This window comes from Castor canadensis, chromosome 13 (assembly GCF_047511655.1).
Source record: "Castor canadensis chromosome 13, mCasCan1.hap1v2, whole genome shotgun sequence".
NCBI lineage: Eukaryota > Metazoa > Chordata > Mammalia > Rodentia > Castoridae > Castor > Castor canadensis.
Window position 1 is genome coordinate 1,075,461 of NC_133398.1, and position 22,300 is coordinate 1,097,760.

The 22,300-nt window shown below is 55.9% G+C and overlaps 1 protein-coding gene and 1 pseudogene across 1 annotated transcript; both read left to right on the plus strand.

Annotated features, from left to right (window-relative positions):
• The first annotated feature begins 845 nt into the window (after positions 1 to 845).
• On the plus strand, positions 846 to 3,930 carry Lcn10 (lipocalin 10). Its single transcript, XM_020163995.1, has 6 exons — positions 846 to 959; positions 1,803 to 1,942; positions 2,217 to 2,287; positions 2,533 to 2,640; positions 3,427 to 3,525; positions 3,902 to 3,930. Exons 1-6 carry the CDS (start codon positions 846 to 848, stop codon positions 3,928 to 3,930), a joined length of 561 nt encoding a protein of 186 aa, XP_020019584.1.
• A 9,818-nt stretch (positions 3,931 to 13,748) lies between these two features.
• On the plus strand, positions 13,749 to 22,066 carry LOC109686610 (ral guanine nucleotide dissociation stimulator-like; annotated as a pseudogene).
• The last annotated feature ends 234 nt before the right edge of the window (positions 22,067 to 22,300 follow it).

Here is a 22,300-nt window from a genome sequence, read left to right on the forward strand (position 1 = left end):
CAGAAGGCTGGTGCTGGTGTGCATGGGACCATAGTGTCCTCTCCCTGCCCAGGAAGGAAGACACAACTACAACCTATGCTTGCATTTCTCTGCCTAGGGCTAGGGACCCCAAGGACTAGAGCCTCAGGGCCCTCCTGGGTCCAAACCATGGGAGCAGCTGGGCTGGGAGTAGGTGGGACTGATGTCACTTACACTGAGGGGAGTGTGGAGCTTCAATCCCTAAGGCTGGACACACACGTGTGCCCAGTTTACCCACCAACATGTGTATACACATCCCTTCCTGGCCTGGCTATTGGCACCTCCTTATGCACTGTGGCCTCAAGAAGGTGCTCCAAATCTGCACCCAGAGGCCACTGTGCAGCCCCCATTGGCACACCTGCCCCGAGTGGTGGAGTCCGAGCACCACGCTGCTCTCTGTTTCTCACCTAGGGGTCTAGGATGAGAGGCCAAGGGCATCCACTGTCAGGTGAGACAGCCCAGGGCTGTAATAGTGTGCAGGGGACATGTGACAGACCTATACCCCCAGCAGCAAGGGATATGAGGGACCAGAACTCTAGTGTGGTCTCTGAAAACATGATGGTGTCCGTTACCAGGGGCCTTCCAAGCAGGCAATGTTTATTGCAGCCAGCAATGGCCAGGCTAAAGGCCAGGTGCTTGGGTCAGCCTCTGCTAGGAGGAGGGGCATAGTCCAAAGCCACACCTGCCCACCTCCCATCCTGAGGTGCTGGCCAGACCCAACTGGCTTAAGGGTCAGGGGGTGGGTCAGGCACCCACAGCAGGGTGAGCAGGGCAGGACAGAAAGGCTAAACACAGTGTCTGGCTCTCTGGGCTGAGTGCAGGTGAAGATGAGACTGGGACTGGTGCTGGTTCTGGTCCTAGCCCTGGCTCTGGTCCTGGCTGTGGGATCCCAGCCATTGGACCATTTCCCCAAGGAGGCCCACAGCCTCAACTGGGGCAAGGTGAGCTACATGCCTGCTGGGCCCTGAGCCAGGCACCAGGGCTACAAGGGGCCAGGATGCAGTGGCATGTGGACCCTTTGGGGACAAAATTCTACTCGTAGGGGGAGCTGGACTAATGCCCCAAGCAGGAGGTTGGAGCACAGGCCCTGCTGTGTCCCACCTGGCCTTTCCCACAGCTGCCCCAAGCCCTGGGAGCCTGGAAGGTGCTCTGCAAAGGGGACTGAGAGCACCGAGGAGGGGGCAGGGTGGAGGGGCCCAGAATTACAGCCCTAGGTGGTGAGGAGACCCCAAGAAGGTGGAGGGGCCCAGAGAAGTACATCCTCTTGGGGTCTGGGGAGGTGGAATGCGCAGGGCATGCAGGAACAAGGAGACTGCCTGGGTGGAAAGTTCCAGGTAGGGCGACCATGAGCATGGTGACTGGTGGCCCATGGGGGCAGCACTCACAAGGCACAGTGGTGCCCCAGAGCGAGGGGTCTGCAGCAGGAAGAGCCAGTGGTCAGGGGTCCAGGGGCAAGTGGGAAGGGGAAGGACTGGGTCCAGGGCCCCAGGAGACCCAAGCAGGTAGGAGCTGGGGCTCTGAGGTGGGCAGGGGAAACTCCAAGCTGCTGGCGTCCACAGTCTGGCCCTGGGCCTCCTTAGGCTCCTGACCAGCTGGGCATCAGTCTCTTCTTGGCCTGGCTTGGGCATCCAGGGCCCAGGGATGGGGGCAGTGTCCACCTGCAGGCACAGATGTGGGCTGGACCTTGGGAAATGGTCACTTGTTTAGTCAGTTCTCTGGCTGGGAGGTGGGCTGCGGGCAGCATGGTGCAGCAGCTTGGGCACTGTACTTTCTGATGCCCCCAGTTTTCAGGGTTCTGGTACATTGTTGCCATCGCCACAGACGCCCAGGGCTTCCTGCCGGCCAGAGACAAGAGGAAGCTGGGGGCGTCCGTGGTGAAGGTGCCCAAGGTGGGCCAGGTGAAGGTGGTCATTGCCTTTAGCAGGTGAGTGGACATGGGCCATGGCCTCAGCATGCCCTTGTGGATTGATGAGGGGCAGCTCACAGTCTGGGAAGAAGGAACAGTGGGAAAGGCGAAGAAGTATGGGGAGGACACAAGATCTGTCTCTCACCGCCTTCCTCCCCTAAAATCCAAGGGATGCTTTTGGGAGAAACACCCAGTCAGGGGAGTGGGTGGGGTCAGGCAAGGTGGTCTTGGGGTGGTGGCTGGTGGACAGGAAGGACACCCTGGCTGCACCTTGCAGTATCTGTTTCCCCAGGTCTCAGGGCTGCCAGTCCCAGGAGGTGACCCTGAAGAAAGACAGGAAAAAGGCTGTGTTCAGGAACACCTGTGCGTAGGATGCCAGGGGTCGTGGGGGAACCGGATGAGATGCCAGTAGCAGCCCTCTGCTCTGAGAGCCTGGCAGACATGTTGGATGCCCGGGACAGGCAGGCAGGCTGGCTGTGATCCCAGAGCTGACTGTGCTTCTGTGGGCAGCCTGGCCAGGGTGGTGAAGCCAGGGGTGACGCTGGGCTGGCACTGGGCTGTGGGCCTCATGTCCAGGCACCAGCAGGCCACTGCAGCTTCTCTTGCAGTGAAGGGGGTGAAGGGCTTCCATGTGCTGTCCACTGACTACAGCTATGGCCTGGTTTATCTCCGCCTGGGGCGTACGGACCACAGCTATAAGAGCCTGCTGCTCTTGGGTAAGTGTGACCCTGGGGCCCCTGGCCTTGGGGTCCCTCGGGAGTCGGGGGGGCATGTGGAGAGAGGCAGGCTACAGAGGACAGGAGGGGCACTGGCACAGAGGGCAGGTGTGGAGGGGAGGGGGGGCTGGCAGGTGAGTGTGCTTGGTGAGGGAGGGGGATGGTCAGTGCAGGTGCTCTGAAAGGGGCAGCGGAAGTGGAAGCCACCATGTGTAAGGTCTGAAGGTGGCTGCAGCAGGGGTGTGTGGTGTCCTTTAGGGAAGGGAGTCAGGATGGGAAGACTGGTATGGGATGGCCATCCAGGTGGGTGGAGGCTGCCCAGGATGAGGTTGGGACGAGGGGACGCAGGTTCCAAGCCCTGGGTGAAAGGGTCAGCATGGGGTGGTTGAACACAGCAGGGGTGAGGAGAGGGAACCAGGGAGGGGTTCACCCCAGGTGGAGGGGTGTGTGGAAGTGATGAGGTAGGGTGAGGGGCAGGAGCCCTCTTCCAGGCACCAAGTGTGGGTTATGGGGATGGGGCAAGGGCAGTCCTGTGGAGAGGGCAGAGGGGAGGGGTCCTGGCTCAGTCCATGTGCTCAGGTGGGCATACTCAGGAGTGCAGTGTCCTGGACACATGCCCAGGTGCCCACCCCTGTACAGCAGTCCCAGCCCCAAGCCTTGCTGCCGTGGAAATGGGGGACAGGACAGAGTGACAGTGGTGGGGTGGCATGGGGTGGGGGTCGGGGTGCAACCTCTCAGATGCCAGAACAGGCGTCTCTGCTGCTATGATTCTGGCTCAAACTGCAGACAGACAGAATGTCTCCAGCTTCCTGAGTCTCAGAGAATTCCTGGACACCTGCTACACTTTGCAGCTCACCAAGGAGGCCACCATTCTTCCGAAAGACGGTACCATCCAACCTCACGCTTTACTGTCCTGGCCCTTGCCTGTCCCCTGCCCCGCTGGCTCATGAGGGGCATGGAGAGAGGAAAGAGTTGAGTTTTGATCTTCAGAGGCCAACTGTGCATGTGCCTGTGTGTGATTCCCTGGTGCCTCCTGGCCTTCAGTCACATCGGACTCGAGCCTGGTGCAGTCAGTGAGAGGCTTCCAGGGTGCAAAGGTTCCATCTGACAGGTGACATCGAGGGTGGGGCCTCATGGCTTTGTTTTCTGTAGCGTCTGGGAGGAGCACACGTGGAACCAGGGAGAGGTCCTGAAAGCAGATGGTGCAGCAGTGGCGCCCCACAGCAGCCCACCCTCTCACCATTGTCTTCCTCCCCTGCAGCTTCCTGTGCACACACCATCCTGCCATGAGGGACAGTCACCTTCTGCTCTTTTCCATCAACTTGTGGTCCTTGCAGACACCGGAAGTGTTCCAGATGGAAAGTCTTCATGTCCAGTGCCTTGTCAAGAGCATTTGGTGACCCCAGATCATTGATTGTGGACAAACCAAGTGGTTCTGGCTCTGACTGCAGAGCCCTGGGGAAGGAGGGCACTCGCACCCGGGCAGAGAGGTGCTAAGTAGGCTCGTCCGCGTGTCCTGTGTATGCTGCATGTGTGCCACTGCTGGTCCTGTCTGCTGTGAAATAGACCACAGGCCTGTCTAGTGTAAACCTCACCACGCGCCTCTCTCTATGCTATCACCCGTGGGTTCCTTGTCACTCCACACCTTCTCAGGAAGCCGCTCACTCACCCACCAAACATTTCTGGGCATCCACTGTGTGTTCTGCACCAAGCATCGTGCACAGGGGCCATCAGCACAATGGGTAAATGCAGTTCTAGAATCGATACCTTGGTAGGGGTTGGGGCAGCCATCAATCACACCATCATCTGACCCTGCAGAAATTCATCTAGGAGCAAGAAGTGCAGACCAACAGCAAGTCTGACTCCCTCCACCTAGGGGTGGTCAGGATTGCTCCTTGGCAGAAGCTGAGATGCACAGGTTGGGGTGATGGCAGAGCTGGGAGCATCCCTCGGGGAAGAAGTGACTTTTGAAAAGACCCAGAGTGAGAAGAAAATGGTCTCTCCAGGTCAGGGGATGCCAGTTGGGGAGTGTGGAGAGCTGTGTGGAGGAGCTGTGCATGGACAGGCCAGACCTTACAGTGCCTCAAAGGCCACAGTGAAGGGCTAGGGCTGTGTTTAAGGGCGTTGGGAAGGAGGTGGTGCATGGACTTTGTATGAGGTGTGTGGTGTTGGGTGTGATGAAAGGGCTGGCTGTGTGATCAGTTCTGTGGTTTGAAAGAACCTGTGTGTGGAGAAGGAATTGAAGGGACCAGAAACAGGTGTGAGGAAGCCAGCCGGCATCCGGGGGCGGGGGGTGGGGGCGGGCGGTGGAGAATGAGGACTGGGGCCAGATAGGGGTTGGAGAGAGAGGGCTTAGAAAAGGACCAGGTATGGGGGAGGACCATGAGGTTGAATTTATAGTGTCCCTGTGGCATCCAGGGAGAGAGCAGGTAGGGAGCTGGAGTTCAGAGGAAAGACCCAAGTGGGAGATAAAATTTTTGGTGTCACTGATGCATATGTGGTAAGTGAAGTCACAGGCGTTCCTGAGTTCACCTAGGAGAAAGCAGCAGGGCTGAATCAGGCAGCTACTGCTATGTAGCACACGCCCCGAAATCTCAATGCCATAAATCAATAAACATTTGCTCTGCTTTCTTATCTGTGAGTCAGCCTGGGAGCTGGCTGTTGTAATCGGGTGGCTTTGTTCTTGCATATGTGGGTTTGCTGCAGGTCAGTGGGTTTAGGTTAACCCTAACCTAACCCAGCTGGGTGGATCCGCCCTACTTGTTCCTCATTCTTGTAGTGAAGAAGGGGAGGTGCTAACCACAAGAAGCTTGTGTCACAACAATGACAGGCACAGTGACTAAGGAAGAGTTAGAATCCTTTAAGGGCTCAGAGAAGCCACACTTGCCATTTCTGCCTCACCACTGTCATCAAAGCAAGTCACAGTGTTCCCCAAAGTCCCAGAGCTGTGAGACACACTTTGCTTTCCCAATGAGAGGAAAGGCCAAGCGCACGCCAAGTGCACCGGGGGTGGGGGGATGGGGGTGGGGGGGTGAGGGGTCCAGGCATGTTGATGTCCCTCTGTACACACACATCTTCACCCATGTTCCATCTCGGGTCCCCAAGGCCTCATCTGGTCAGGGCACTAGGCTTACAGCCCCAGGTTTTTAGGATGGATGGTTTATATCCTGACAGGCTTCTCTTCATTGAGGCCCCTGAACTAACATGAGAAGTTCTAGAGAACATCTACCGGCGTGAGCTGGTAGGCGAGGGGCTGCGAAGATACAGCAGATACAGTCTGAAAAATAGCCCCGAACTTTCCCTAATTTTAGCCTGCCTCACTTCCTTCCTTCCTTCTGTACTAGGGATCAAACCCAGGACCTCATACACACATGCTAGGCAAACACTCTCACACTTGATCCCCAGCCCCAGCCCTTTGCAGTTTGTTTTGGAGATAGACTCTCACTAACTTTCCCCAGGCTGGCCTTGAATTCAAAATCCTTGTACCTCTACCTCCTAAGTAGCTGGGATCACAGATGTGTGCCATCCCCTTTAACCATCAATCTTTTGTGTCACATTTTGCTACAAGCAGCAGAAGGGACCAGGTAGCAGCTTCATCATGAGGCTGGAAACCTCCTCCTGTCCACTAGGTCAGCTTTCTACTCTTCACATGACTACAGGTACCAGTACTGAGCTTTCTACTTCCATTTGAGTCTCCCCTGTCTTCATTCCTCGGTGGTGTTTCCCTCCATCCTCACCTGCGGCCTCACCACAGGCCAGCAGCTTCCTCTACAAAGGGCACTGCCTGGTGCAAGGCCAGCCCTGCATTTTAGGTTTTGTTGTGGCCACACTCCACTGTGAAACCACACGTGACCACATAACAATATCCTGTTACCAGAAAACTGTTCCCTGGCCTCAATGTCAATTCACAAATTAGAGGATTTTTGAGAAAAATAAAGTTTATTATTCATCAGATGAGGAGGATAGTCAACCTCTCAAAGCTCTGTTTGTCCCCTTTCTGAGAGAAAAAATGTCCACTTTTTAAAGGGGTGCTCGGGGGCTCAGCTTGAGTAGGTGATGAAACGCATGTCCCAGAATGGGTGCTGGCCTTGGTTCTCCAGGTGCCCTGGTGCCCCGTCTCTGAAGCTGTGTCTTGGCTGACAGGTTTTCTCCTCTGGCGGTCAGAGAGAGATAAGGGGAAAGACAGCCTGGTTCAACAGGAGAGCAAACGGAGTTAACCTTGGGCTCTCCAGCATGTCGACAAAGAGGGAAAAATGTCAGTTGATTAACAAGCAGATTTACTGGCCAGCAGGCAAGCTGGCTACACCAAAAGTTTTTCCCTTTTGTAGTCCCAATCACAATCCAATTCCATCAATTTTGGCAAAAGAACTGGCAAAATGAAGACAATGAAATTTCTACCTGTAAGTTCTGAAAATTGCCTCTGAGCCAAGTGCCCACACCCAGGCCAAGGAGCCACTAGGCTTTCTGCTATTGCAAGTTATTTCAGTTTTCTAGAGGTGTGTAAAGGGAAGCCCTCTGCACACACCGTTCTGAGGAGTCTGGCTTCTTTCACTCAGCAATGGAGTTTGGAGATCTGCCCGCTCTGTGGAGTGCTTTGATAGTCTATTCCTTTCTGTTGTTGACTACCGTTCTTTGGGTGCTGTGCTGAGTAGGTTTCAGATGGCTTAGAGTTGGCTTTTTCATGTGTGTGCTCCTTTACACACTTTTTGAGACTTGTTCTAAGATACAATTAAATTACTGGAAATAGCTTGATCCTCTAAAATCTTACTTTGAGGCGCTCTGGGCAGGAGAGCTGCCGTTAGGGTTAGTTTGGCTCCATTTCTTAGGCAAGGTCATTCTGGGAACTGAGCATGGGGTCCTGGGCATAAGGAGGTTTCCCCACTTGGTTGTTGGAATGGAAATTCATCCTACCTGTCTGTGTCCTGAGAATTGTTCTGCCTGCTCCAGAGGCAGGCTAGTAACAGGAAAATAACAACGAAAAGCCATGGGACTCAGCCTTCCTCAGCAAAAGGTCACCCAATGCTGGACTCGTCTTTGTTCCTGCCCAGTACATCCTTGGACATACCCTCTTGTGGTCATTTTATGGTCAGAATTGCAATTGTAAATTCCCCCAAAAGAAGAGAGAGTCTCTTGGCCAGTTCAGACCAGAAAATAGCACATACGTGGGAAAGGGAAATCTGTCCTCATTCTGACCTTTCCAGAAAAGCCCTCTCCTTAAGAGTTTGTGAACAGTTTTCATATCTCACAGATACAGTTAAAAACCTGGGACTCAGCATAAATGCACAAAATGCCCCATATTACATAGCAAGACCTTGTCAATCAAACCTGTCAGTCACCCAAGCCTCTCCTGCAAAGACCGCCCAGATTTTTCCTGCTGTTTACCCTTACAACTTACAAATTGCCTATTGCACAAACGTCAAGCTTCTTGAGCCACCTGGCCTGAGCCTACTGCTCTCTGCTGGCATATCCTCCTGTTTATCTATTTTAAAATTTGTCTGGGTTTGTGCTCTGGGCCTCAGGCTTGCTAGGCATTGCTAGGTTGCTCTATCATTTGAGCCACTCCCTCACCATTTTTTGTGTTGGATATTTTTGAGATAAGGTCTTAAACTATAATCTTCTGATCTTTGTCTCCTGAATAGCTAGGATTACAGGCATGGACCGTCAGTGCCCTGCTTCTTTCCCTTTTAATAAAACTGTGCTGCTGCTTTGTAATCTGTGAGTCTCTGTCCAATTCTTCATTTGGAACACAAGAAACTGATATCTTCTGACACCTCCCACAGGTTAATGCTCCTTTTTGGATTGTCTTCTAGTGATTAGATTCAGTTCAAACGCTGGAATATGCTTGTGGTAACTTGTGTCCTTTTCAGTGCAGCCAGTCAGGAGGTAGAGGACATGGATTTGTCCTGCTGTTGGTCTTCAGGTGTCCCTTTTGCAAATGGACCATTCCTTTTGCGAGGTTAATTAACTCATCCATGTGTTTGATGGCCCTTTGGGTCCAGGGCAGCTGCAGCTGTGCAGGATGAGACCTTAATGGGTGGTGTTGGCTAATGAATGAAAATGAAACCCAGGAATTGCAGGCCCCACACCCACCCATAAATGTGGTGGCAGACCTGAGCCCCTGTCCAGGCTTCTTGGCCAAGTTGCATCATGGGGAGGTGAGCCTGGGGGTCCTGTCCCTTGCTCCATTGTCTGCGGTCCTTAACAGCTGGTAGATGAGAGTCACCACAGAGCAGAGAGCTACATCCTGTTGTCCAGCCTCAGCAGCCTCCAGTTCCAGCCTCCAGACAGCCATTTCATCAGGGTGGATGAGACCACCCTGTCCTAGAGGTTTCAGACTGCATGCCCTCCCAGGGCTGGTAGTACCTGGGAAGCTGCTGTCTCCATGACTAGGCATGCCAGGGACAGGAGGAGGAGGAGGAGGAAGAGATGGGAAGAAGGAACCATGCAGGAACCCCATGGGGCGACAGCCAGCAGGGCTCACGTCTACATGTGCCACAGGGGGTGGACCCATGCCATCTGTTTCACTACCCTTGTAGGTGGCCTGCTTCTGTGGCATGCCAGGTGGTAGGGTCCAAGTTGGTCCCAGTAACACAGGGTCTGGGTGCACCCCTACGGAGTCCCATGCTATCTGCTAAGCCTGACTTGGCTCTTACCAAGCCTCGAGGTTAGACCTGCTTCATGGTCCTGGCTGAGCTTCCCTGACACTGCAGCCTTGACTGGTTCTTGGATGCCAATGTCCTGGACCCCCATTTCACAGAGGCAGTGGCAGAGCCAGGGTTCTCCCTGGAGCATATGTGGTTGGTGGCAGGAAAACTACATAAGGAATCCAGAGGAGAGGCAGGCACAGTGGCTCATACTTGTAATCCCATCTACTCTGGGGTGGAGATTGGAAGGATTAAGATTTAAAGCCAGTTGACCCCACCTCGATGAGTAAGCTGGGCAATGGTGGTGTGTGCCTGTTATCCCAGATAGGCAGGAGGCATGGTAGGAGGAGCTTGGTCCAGTCCAGCCTGGACAAAAACAGAAGACCCTATCTGAAAAATACCTAAAGCAAAAAAGAGATGGAGGCATGGTTCAAGTGGTAGAGAGCCTGCCTAACAAGTGTGAGGCCAAGTTCAAACCCCAGTACCACCAAAAAAAAAAAAAAAGAAGGAAAGAAAAGAAACTAGGTGGCCACAGGTCAGCTCACAGGCTATGGACTGCTTGGACTGTGCTGGGGCCCTTACCTCAAGGATGGTATTAGGACGTGAGACTTTCGAGAGGGAATAGGGTTCAATGAGGTTGTGGCATGGGTCCTCGTGATGGGTCTAATGCCCCAAGGAGAAACTGTGCTGTCACCCTGCTAGGTGAGGACACAGCGAGAAGGCACTCTGCTGTCCAGGAAGAGGCCTTCACCAGAACATGACCATTCTGCACCCTGACCTGGGACTTGTACCTTTAGCACAGTGAGAAATAAACACTGTTAAAACTGCTGTCTGGGGTTCTTGGTTATGGCAGCTCCTGCTGACTGAGAAAGACACAGGTGAGCCACAGGTAAGCCCACATGCAGGTCCACAGGCTTTCAACCTTGCCTGGGGCCTGGTCTCGGAGGGGAGGATGCCCTTGGATAACCTGTTCCCATTTGGCCGTTCTGAAGATGCAGGGGATGATGAAAGTCCTTCCTGTCTGAGAGGCAGAGAACTTCCAACTGGACATGGGCTCTTCACTCACAGGCTGGGCACTGTGTTCTGAGGAGGTGGCACTAATGGCCCTGTCCAGACACTGGGGACAAGCTCTTCCTCTGAGCTCAGCCCACAGGCCCAGAGCTGGGGGTCTGTCTGTACTTTGTAGGTCAATGTCCCCCACTTGATGTGATTTACCCTTCTGAGGGACAGGAAGGTGGGTGAGCCTCCAGTTTCCTGCAATCCTTGGCCATTTCTCCAGGGCCAGGTGCTGGTCTCTTCTCATGGTTGAGCCACCAGTGTGGACAGATATGGCTCTTCCCACGGCCAGAGCAGGTCTCCAAAGGTTCACTTTAGAGAAACAGCTCTGAAGGCAAGTGGCCTTGGACCACCACTTATGTGTGCACATACACACATGCATCCACCCACCCACCCCCAAGTGCACACGCAAGCCACTCATACCAGTGCACATGCAAGCCACCTGCATGTGCACACACAAACCCACTTGCACATATGCACACGCAGAACATGCAAGGCCACACGCTCGTACACACATGCTCAAGCACACACACCACACACACACACACCACACACTCCCCTTCTCACTCCACTGGCAGCTCAGAGCAGAACCCGCCATGCTAGCTGGCAAATGGAGGAGGGGCTGGTCAGTGCTCCTGGGCCTCTGACCTTCCCAAGGCTGGTTGCCCAGTGGGTTCTGTCTTCAATTACAATGGCTACTCTGTTGGGCCCTAGAGGTTCATGTTGGGGTGGGGAGGACAGGAAGGGGCCAGTTGATGTTTAGAACAGCTAGTGGCCTAAGGTCATAGTGGGAGAGCCACAAATTTGGTCAGAGCCTGCAACTTCCAGAAGATTCTGCACGGGCATAGGTACCAGAGAGGCCTCAGAGGAAGTGTTTAGAGACCATCCTTGTTAGAATGGGGTCCTGTGGGGTCCTTATTTGGAAGTGGGGCTACGGGCATGGCCCTGACTGAGGTGAAGAGGCCTCCTGAATGAATTGAACACCTTGGGACCGGCAGAGGGAAGAGGGGGCAGGGGGACTCTGAGGTCCCTCTTATCACCCCTGGAGCTTACAGGGCTGGCTCCTTTGTTTCCTGGGCCCTGGAAGCCCATTGCCTGGAGGGCACCTACAGCCTGGTGAGTGCTGCCATTCAAGGTTTCCTGCCTGGGGTGCAGTGCTGGCACTAGCCACTGGAGGGCGGCAGTACCCGCCATGCTCAATGAAGCAAGTGAAGCCAGGGAGGGTTCCCAGGGCCATCCGTGCTCAGTGGGCCCTGCCTTTCACCCACCTGATGTCCCACCACCAGCATCACCCAGAAAGAGGAAGGGTTCGACATCTCTCATCTTTTCTCTCAGCGCTATGGCTAAGCTCCATGCAGGGCCTGCAGTTGGGCCTGGGTGTGGCTCTGAAAGTGCCCTGTGGCCCTGCCCCTTAGAAGCTGCCAGGCTGTGGATGGAGAGGCACTAAAGTACAAAGCAAGTGCATGAGAAGGAAAACAGCAGGTGCCACAGTGAAAGCATAGCCGCTGCTGTGAGAGGACTGGGGTCACTAGGTGGGAGTCTGTGAGTCACTAAGTGACATTTCTGCTAGACCAGATGACAAGAGGGAGCCAGTCCACTTCTGGGCGTGGTGCGCTGGGAAGGCTCAGTAGAGACTGTGAGGCAGGCGAGTGTGACCAGGGAGAAGGCAGAGAGGAGACAGTGTGTCTGGAAGAGCTAGGAGGTGGATGGTGGAGGGGCAGACCCCAGGGCCTGGTACTGTCTATGCATGGCTGTGGCACAGCCTCCCCCCATCCCTCTGACAGCCACAAACACCAATGATGTCACAGTTTCTGTATGCCTGGAGCCAAGCATGGTCAGTCCAGGCCTCTGTCTCCAGGTCTTTCAGGAGGCTGGGGCCTCAGCCTCCACTGAGGATTAGCTGGAGGATCTGCCTGGAGTTCATTCCCAGTTATTGGCTAGACCCAGTCTGGCTGAGCCTTGGTGCTTTGCTGTCTGTTGGCTGGGACACAGTTGGGTTTTTACCCCTGTCAGAGGACAGGTCATAATATCTCAGCTTGATTCCTAGAATTAGAGATGGGGGAGAGTGGGTAGGGAGGGGAACACAGGAGAGTCAGAGCCAGACTAAAATCACAGACTTTGCATAAGTCACTTGGAAGTGACATCCATCACTGTGGTCCTGGTCATTCCTTAGAATCTAGATGCTGAGTGTGACCCACCTGGAGGGGAGGGGGCTACAGGACTTGGGCAGCAGGAGGCTGAGATCTTTGGGAGATCTTGTGGGGTGCCCAAATGAAGGGCTGAGAGGAGGTCCTTGGGCCATTTGACGGTCCATGCCAGAGGGGGCTGATCTCTGAGTCTCAGTCATTTGAACCTTCTTGTGGTGCAGAGAGAAACATGGCCAAGAGGGGGAGTGACTTTCCCTAGATCTCTCTGTGGGATCCCTTATCTGGGTTGAGTTTTATTTCATTCTTTGTCCTTCCCTTCTTGTGATTGTCCCCTATCTAAGTTAGTGCATTAGTGACATGTGACACCAGCCCTCGAGTGTCACAGGTAACACAGGTATCATAGGCATGTACTACTGATGACATCCCAGGAGGCAGAAGCTAGGGTGATCACCAGGGAGCAGGTGGGGAGACTGTGGAGGCTCCCGAGAGCACAAAGTCACACTGAAGGTCACACACCTGGTGGGAAGGAGGGGTCCAAGCTGAGGCGCTGGCTGCACCCAGATCTATCTGGGGACAGTGGGGTGGAGTGGGGTGTAATTGTGTCCAGTTGTGCTCAAGGCCTGGTCAGGGAGGGAGTGAGCCCCAGGAACCTTTGGAGATATCTTGTCTAAGAAAGAGGCTCAGGTAGGGGGCCCTCCAGAAATGACTTCACTTGATGATGGACCAAGCAGAATTTGAAACTCTGATAACTTAGGCACACATATTCCAAACCAACCCCGGCCAGCTCACTTGTCTGGAGACCATGGGGAGAGCAGGATGTTCTCTTGCTGTCTTCCAACTTACAGAGACCCAGGCTTCAGGAGTGATCAGAGTGTGGGTCTCTTTCCTGTCTGAAGACACTGGGTCAGCCCATGCCACTGATGCCTCTGGAGATTTTCCCAGAGGACCCCAAAGGTGACACAAGGCAGCCCAGGGCAAGTGAAGGGAGGCAAACCCACCACTCTGATCCCACCAGGCAGCACCAAACCTCTGTGTGTGTGTCCAGGAAAATTCTTTCCAGACTTTTTCATGGCAGTGAGTTTTCTTACAGTTAGCTACTGTTTCCATGTTTGAATTGTCCCTCCATGGTCTATCCTGGGGTGAAACTGAATTGGTTCTGACCTTGGATGACTCCTGCAGGGCAGAGACGCTTAAGGCAGGTACCAGTTGGTGGACCACCTGCTGCCTGCCCTGCTGATTGGGGACCCCTTCTTTGTTCCCCATGTTTCTGTGTCCCTACCAAAGGTTCGCCACCACCCAGCAGATACTGAACTTGCTGTTCACAAGGTGAGAGGCACCTTTAAGCCTGGGAATCACTAACTCCTGCACAGCCTTGGAAATGCCTGCACCTCTCTGAGCCCCAGTTTGATGGTGGGGTCTGGGGTGCTCAGAGGACCACTCTCACAGGCTGTAGCCAGGGCCAAGTGCAACGAGCCTTGGAAGTGCTTGACCAGGCCTGGCCCTGATGAGTGGGCTGCCCAGGGCTGTGGCTTCTTCTGTGTGACTCCCCTCCCCTTGAAAGAGCTCTTGGGCCTCACTTATCCAAGACCTCAGATGAGTCCCATTTGTAAATGAGTTTCTAGATTCTATCTGGGGGGGGGGGTCCCTGACTTAGATGTAGCCACGGCAGGGAGCCCTGGGGGATGACTGAGGAGCCCCAGGCCCACTGAGGTGTCTGGGAAGGAGCTGGTCAGGCTTAATCACTGCACAAATAGAAAGGAAGCACCTGCTGTGTGCAGATGCGTTTCCAGGCCCTTAGCACAACTCAGTGAAAAGAGCAGGAAAACCCCTGCCATCCTGGGCTCCATTCCCATGGGGGAGTCAGTCAGTAACACTAGACGTCATAAGCAGGTACGGCAGATGTGACGCCCTCACGGCCTCCTCTAGATATGGCTGCATCCTCCCCTACTCCAGCGAGGATGGCGGACACAGGACCAACTCAGAAAGTGAGTGGACTTTGGGACAAGGGGGAGGGCACCTGTCTCCTGGTGCCATTTAGGGGACAGGGGACTGGGGATGGGCAAATCCTGGTTCTCATATCTCTAGTGGTTTCCACAGAGGGCTGAGGTCTGGGGCCTCTTCTCTTGTAGCAAGAGGAAGACAGAGAGCAGAGGTGGGGTCCAGAGCAGCCGGGCAGCTGAGGGGTGGCTGGGGCCACCCAGTGAGTGCCATCAGGGATGCCAGGCAGGAGGATAAGTCCTTGTGGACATTCCAGTGGGGAGGGGCTGGAGACAGAGGAGTGTGTGGAGCCTCCCTGAAGAAGGGAGCTGCTCTCACTGTTGACCCAGGGCTCCCTCCCATGGAGGCCCTCTGCAGCCCCTGCCTGGCTACCCGGCCTGCCACTGCCTGCAGAGTTGCTCAGGAGCTGCCCTCTGGGTGGACAGGGACAGGCCCAGGAGCCCAGCTTCCATAGGGATGCCTTGAGGGAGGGAGGGGCCAGGCCTCTGATGCTGCTGCCCATCCATCTGCCCCCAGCGCCATCTCCTCCATCCTGGGCACCTGGCTGGACCAGTACTCAGAGGATTTCTGTCAACCTCCGGACTTTCCCTGCCTCAAGCAGCTGGTGGCTTATGTGCAGCTCAACACGCCTGGCTCAGACCTGGAGCGCCGGGCCCACCTTCTCCTGGCCCAGCTGGAGGACCTGGAGCTCGGCGAAGCTGAGTCGGAGGGTGCGGAGCTGGGATGGGAAAAAAGAGCATATGAGGAGGGGCGGGTGCTGGGTTCCAGAGGGAAGAGGCTCCAAACCTGATGCTAGGCCAGGAGCAAGGACAAACCTGGGACCCCACAGGCAGGGGACCACGTCTGGAAAGGAGTCCTGCTGTGGGTCAGGGGCTGGGAGCTTTCAGGCAGGCAGGGGTCTTCTCTGCCGTGGAAGGGCTCAGGGCAAAGCAGTCACGCGGGATTTGCTGCCTCCTGCAGCTCTGTCACCAGCTCCTGTGCCAGCTCTAAACCAGCTCCAGAGCTAGAGCCAGCTCCAGCAGCGGCTCTGGCGCCCAGCCCAGAGGCAGCACCAGCTTCACGTGCAGAGAACAGGCTGAGAGAGGAGAAGCCTTACCTCTTGGTGTTTGCCCTGTGACCTGGTGTCAGGGCAGCTCGCACTGATGGACACAGTGGGTGACTGGGCAGGACAGGGGTAGGCTTCCTTCTGGATCTGCTGCCCAGACCTGCTGTTCCCTCGTCCATGTTACTGTTCCAATCCCAGCTCCACCGTCGCAAACCCCATGTCTGCAACAAGGTTCTCCAACCCCCAGCCTAGATTCCGCCTGGACAGTGGAGACACCTCCCCGCCCCCCACCCCACAACCAGTGACTGTGAGATTCAGGCATTGGGACAGAGGTGGATCGAGGCCCACAGGTCACCTCCATCTGCCAGGAGGCCTCTCCAGTCTCAGCACTCATTAGGCGCCTGGTGTGTACCAGAGCCCAGACGAAGACAGGCCCCTAGCTGTAGGAAGTGTGTATGTGGACCGGCAGGGAGGCATGAGGTGTGCTGTGTGGAGGGCAGAAGATGCCACCTGGGACAGGCAGGTGTAACCCACTTTCTGCCACGTGGACCGAGGTTGGGTAGGGAAAATGCTGCTCTTCCTCTCCTGCCTTTGTTTCCTCCTGGGTCACTCACGTGCTAGGTGCCTTCAGGGGTCAGGGAACAAAAGCAGGAAACTCCATCAAGGTTTGAGCCACATCCTCACTACCCCCTGGCCCTAACCCTTGAGCTCCAGCCCCTAGCGCTGGGCTCCAGCCTGGGCCTGGGCCTGTGGTCTGCGGCTGGGCCAGGTGACACGGGTCCAGGTGACACGGAGCCCCCTCCCCAGGACCTGTTCAAGAAAGTGGTGTCCTACCACTGTCTGGGCTCCATCTGGTACCTGTGGGACAAGAAGGGGAAGGAGCGCCTGGCACTCACCATCCGTGCCACCGTCACCCAGTTCAACAACATGGTCGCCTGCATCGTCCCCAGCTACCTCGGGGACCAGAGCACGAAGGCCCAGTGGAGTCCAGGTGTGGAACGCTGGGTTGAGGAGGCCAGGGTATGTTGCAGGACGGCCCTGGGGACCCCTCTTCACCTCCCTCTCAGGTTGTGGGCTGTGGTTAGACCTCTGCACTACCCCAGGTCCCCCCCTTCCCAGGGACATGGTACCCGGACACTCACAGTCCCCTGCCTGGGCACTCATTCTTTCCTGATGCTCTGCCCTTGGGATGAGCTGAAGTCTGAGTCCCTTTAGTGTCCCAGGCCTTGCTTATCACTCTCTTCTGATGTCTCAGGGTGCCATTCAGGGCACTGTCCCCTACCTGGGCATGTTCCTCACTGATCTGATGATGCTGGATACTGCTATAGAGGACTATTTGTATGTGAGGAACCAGAGCCTGGCTGGGGACCTGGGGCTTGGGGAAGAGTCCATGGGTGGCCCGGGAGCTCTAACACTTGTGAGAATCTCATGGCCACCCTGTAACACCCATCCTGTTTGGTGATGCCCCAGACATGCCTGACCACAGAGCTGCAGGTGAGTTTGTCAAGGTGGATGCAGCAAGTCCCTCAGATGGTGACTGTGGGTGGGAGAGTGAAGACATGCCCTCCAAGGTCAGGCAGCCCATGGACCAAGAAAGTCCTCTCCCCACCCACATCCCCAGTCTCTCTGATGGCCTCAGAGGTGTGGGGCAGTAAGGTCCCTAAACTCTTCCCCTAGGATCCCCTGCACTGGTCCGACAGCTGCCCTAGTCTGGGTGTAGGTGTGCCTGCCCCCTGGTGGGTGCTCCTGGTAGTGCAGCACCAGGCATGGAGGACATAAGGGTAGAGCAGTCACTTTCTAGCCACATTGGCGTCTGCCTTTTGGGGGAGGGATTAACTTCGAGAAGAGGAGGAAGGTGAGCAGCTGCTGCCCTCCCAGGGTGGGTGGGGTCCTGCTGGCTTGTACACCACTCAGCTCTGTCTCCGCGTCTTGATTTATGAGGACATTTGGTACAGAGAGAAGGGGCTGTCCCACAGGAAGGCAGGGGTCTGAGGGGCTGGTACCCGTGGGTGGTCTCAGAAGACCCTGGCTGAGAAGATCTCAGGTGCTTGGCGTCCCGAGCAAAGAACTGAGGGGAGACACACAGATTGCAAAGCAGAGAAATTGGGAAAGTACGCTCCGCCAGGAAGCGGGGAGGCTCTGAGCGAGGCGGCTCAAGGGTGGCACCTGGAGCTGAAGAACACCAGTGGCTTGGGTCAGAGGGGTATTTATAGATTTGGGTGGTACTCAGGAGTGGCTTTTAGTGATTTTGCACGTGTATCATGAGCTAAAATTAGGAGCCCTGTGCACACGCCCCAGTTTGGGTCCAGATGGAAATGTTGTTTTAAAAGGGACGTTTTGGGGTAATTTTGGGTGGAGCTAGATCACCTGTTCCTCCTAAGATGATTTGCGAGGAGGCCACCTGCCCCCCATAATCTGGTTTGGGTACTTTTACTGAATTCCCTGCCTCAGTGGGACCTATGACATCTTTCTGGGAGTGGCCGTTTGAACCTAGCTGTGAGAACAGGGAGGAGCCTGAGTAGGACTGAGGGGAGGAGGACCCCAGAACAAAGACCCTGAGGCTGGCGCCTGCCTCACCTGGCACTGCCCAGGCCTGTCACCATCCTCTCTCTGGCTCAGGAGTTCAAGGAACTATTCGAACTCCAACAAGAAGATCAATATGAACCTTGTCCTGGAGTCCCTGATGGCCAGGAAAAGTAGGTGACCTCTGCTCTTTTGTCCCTCTTTCCTAGTACCAGCCTACTCCACTCTTATGTCCACACAAGGGACCTGAAGCTCTGGCTCCAAACACAGCTTCTGGAAACCCCTAGAGCTGTCTTCCAGGCTGGGGTACCCTGCAGGGTGGGGGCTTCTGCTGATGTTGCTGTCCCCCACAGTTCTGGGAGTCTGCCTCCCAGTCCTCCCCAGAGACCTCCGGCATCAGCTCAGCCTCCAGCTGCACCTCCTCATCTTCAGCCTCCACCACGCCCGTGGCCGCCACACGCACCCACAAGTGCTCTGTCTCAGGGGTCTGCAGCCACAGCTCCTCACTGCCACTGTACAACCAGCAGGAGGGCGACTGCTGCATCATCCGTGTCAGCCTGGACGTGGACAACGGCAACATGTACAAGAGCATCCTGGTGAGCGGGTGGCAGGGCGTTCCCCGGTGCCCCCACTCAGCCAGCCACAGACCTGCAGGGAGCCCCGTGACCCTCCCTGCCCTCCTGGAGTTGACCGTCTAGTGGGTCAGGAAGGACAGACAGCACTGTGGAAAGCAGTGGCCAGCACTCAGAGGCTGACCTGAGAAGAGGGAGGAGAGCAGCGTGGCCAGCACCCAGGCAGGAGGGGGCCTGCAGGTTGGGGGACAGTGAGGAGGCCAGGGGTGAAGGAGCAGGGCTGGGGCACATGAGGTCAGGAACTGTCTTGGGCCGGGCTGCACTGCGAGGACCTTGACTTTCTCTGGAGGAAGATGGAGCCCCTGGGGGTGGAGGAGAGGAGGTCAGCAGTGATTCTGGTGTGGTGGTGAGAGGGGCTGCTTCCCACATGCTGGAGGCTGCTTAGGAGCTGTCATCACAATCCAGGCTGGAAGAGCAGGGGCCACAGCAGGCTGGGAGCCGTGGAGGTGGCCACCAGTGTCAGCGTCTGCACATCACTTGATGTGGAATCTGCTGGCACATGAATGGGCACCATGGGGAGGGCTCCCTCGTCCCCATCATGGGGAGGGCTCCCTCGTCCCCATCATGGGGAGGGGCTCCTTTGTCCCCATCACGGGGAGGTCTCCCTCATCCCCATCATGGGGAGGGCTCCCTCATCCCCACCACGGGCCGGGCTCCCTTGTCCCCATCATGGGGAGGGCTCCTTTGTCCTCCAGGTCTCCAGCTGCAGATGAGCCATTTGCAGCCCGGCCCTCCTCCTCGCTGGGTCAGGTGCCTCACTACACTTCTTTCTTATAAGGCCTCTCACTGCTAGGAGCTGGACAGGCTGTCATTAGTAGTCACCTGGGTGACCCTGACTCAATCCTACCTTGGCTCTGACCCTCAGAGGTGAGACGGTCAGAGGTGCAGCCTGTGTCCCCCACCACTGCAGCCTCAGCCCAGAGCAGGCCTGGCGTGTAAGCGGCCACTGGGCCTCCGGCTGGCTCCTCCTCTCTTAGGGTTAGACAAGAGCCTGTTGCCCAGGCTCATTGACCCTGATATCTTTGAGGGACACAAGGCTCCCTGGGGGTCCTGGGAGGAAGTGGCAGGTTGTTGTGGGAGCATGGGCCTAGGAACAGTTGGGAAAGAGCTGCTGTCATTACATGGAGGTCATTCCCCAGCAGCAGGAGGACGTGAGGACCCCCTAGACCCAGCTGTGTGCTCTGAGCTCAGTGCCAAGGTACCTCTGGAGGATCACTGGCCACTGTGCCCTGGGAGACACTCTAGGGCCCTTGCCCTGATCATTTGTCCCTGCCCTAGTCCAGATGACCAGCCAGGAGAAGGCCTCAGCCATCATCTGCCAAGCCATGGACAAACACAACCTGGACGAGGACAAGCCAGAGGACTGTGAGCTGGTGCAGATCATCTCAGAGGATCGCAGTGACTCAGAGTCAGACAGACAGGGTGATGGTGGAGCAGCAGGGTCAGTACCACTCACAGCCCCAGGCCTAAGGCACTTGGCCTCCAGAAAACATGGCAGCAGGTAAGGACACGTGCACACAGTGTCCTGCCCAGCCAGCCTTGGATGCCCCAGGATTTCCTCACTGCCCCAGTGGCTGCCAGACTTCCCTGTCCACGTCCTGTCCAGAACATGAAGAGTCACCACAAAAAGAGCACATGTGAGGAATAAAGAGAGAAGGCTCATTTCATGGGACACGGTGACCTGATGGTCCAAAGAAGGGACAATTTCTGGCTAAAACCAGAAAATGTATGCTTCAGAAAAATAGGTCTGGGAATGCAGCTTGGTGATAGAGCACTTTGGCAAGAATGAGCAAGGCCCTGGGGTCAATCCTGAGCATTACAAAGAAACAAAATAGAGACTGTGTGAACCAAAACATCACATAATAAAATCCATGCATGCGACCCACAAAGCACACCCTGTATAGAGTCTAGTCAGTGTTCTAGAAACCGGGAGAAGGAAGAATTAAAAGCAAACACAGGCAAGGAGCCAGCTGCTCTTGGGCAAGTTCCAAGTCCTCTGTGACTGTGCTTTCATGCCAAAAGGAGGCCAGAATAGCCTGGAGGTTATTCAGAGGGAGAAGGGGAGAGAGAGAGAGAGAGAGAGAGATCATGTATCTGTACACCATCAAGTGCACGTATGGTGTCAGCACTCCACTTTTTTTCTAATGAGCTGAGTGCCCCCATGCAGTCATTGGCTCCAACAATCAGCAGTGACACCCACCATCCCTAGAAGTTGGATCATAAACCCTCTTGTGGCTTCTTGCACCATTTTTGTTATGTGGGCAGGATCAGTGGACCCCATCTTGCAGGAAAGGAAGACTGAGGCCTCGGGAGGCTCAGGAGCAAGAATCAGAGATGACAGTGTTGGCGTGAGTCCAGTCTAAGGTTGGTTGACAGACACCAGGCCACCACAGACTTACAAGAAATAGGAGCCCAAAGGAGACTCGATAGAGCTCAGTGGGCACGGAGGCCTCCCTGGAACCCAGCACAGGAGGCCTGGGGCAGGGCCTGCCCTTTTCTGGTCCTTGGAACCATTGTCTTTGGTAGGGCAGCACCCAGGGGAGGTGGTCTGGATTCTAGAAAGCCTGCTCTGGCTGGAGCTCCTGACCAGCAAAGGCAGCAGGGAGGGCAGGATGGGACGGCCCTTGCCAGCTCCAGGCCGCTCAGGGACGTGCAGAGGTCCAAGTCTCTTTCTGAGACAGTCATTAAGTTTTACCAGGCCTCAGCGTGTTCTGTCCCAGGCAGGAGTCACTGGGAGGGGTCCTTGGTGGTCCTGGAGCTGGACTGGAGGGGTCTCAGGGCTGTGGCTCAGATCTGGCTCTCAAGTGGTCAGGGTGTCCCAGTCCCTGTGAGCACAGCTGACCGCCCCTCTGCTCCTCTCCCTCCAGGGCTGAAGATCCCCGAAAATGCCAACGTGTTCTACGCCATGGACTCTACCGCCAAGTGCGACTTCATCCTGAAGAAGCGAACCTTCACCAAGGGGGCGAAGGCTGAGCATGGAGCCAGCTCCACCCTCCCGCGCATGAAGCAGGGACTCAAGATTGCCAGAGGCATCTTCTAAGGGCCGGCTGGCCAGGGCTAAGCACTTACAGACTCCAGTGGCCCAGGCCCAGCAGGTCCCTTCTGCCCACCTGCCAGCCCAGGCCATCTCCAGACTCCAGTTTCACCCCAAACTTCTCCTGCTGCCGATTGACACCTGCTGTTGGACAGGCTGACCTGGCCTTCCTGGGCCACTTACCGCCTTAGGCACCTTGTGCTGTGGAAGCAGAGGACTGGGTGATTTTTGCCAAGGAATGCACCAAGTGGACATTGTGCCCTGCCTGCCTCTGGCCCCCCATATACTGCCCTGATACCTTCCCAGGTGCAGGTCACTGCCACCTGAGCCCATGGGCATCCCAAGGCACCCTGTCACCTAGCAGGGCTGACCTATGCAGTTCTCTCCTGCTGCCCACAGACACTGACTGTGACCTTCGAGGGGTCCCACCGCCTCCTCCAGCCACTCTAGCCTTTCTCAGGCTGCACCAAATATTCCACTATCAGGGCCGACTGAGAGTAAGGGAGTCCTGCCCCGCCAAAACCCCAGTCCTCCCAGGAGTGGACAGAGAAGCCCTGTCACAGACCACACACTCACCCCAT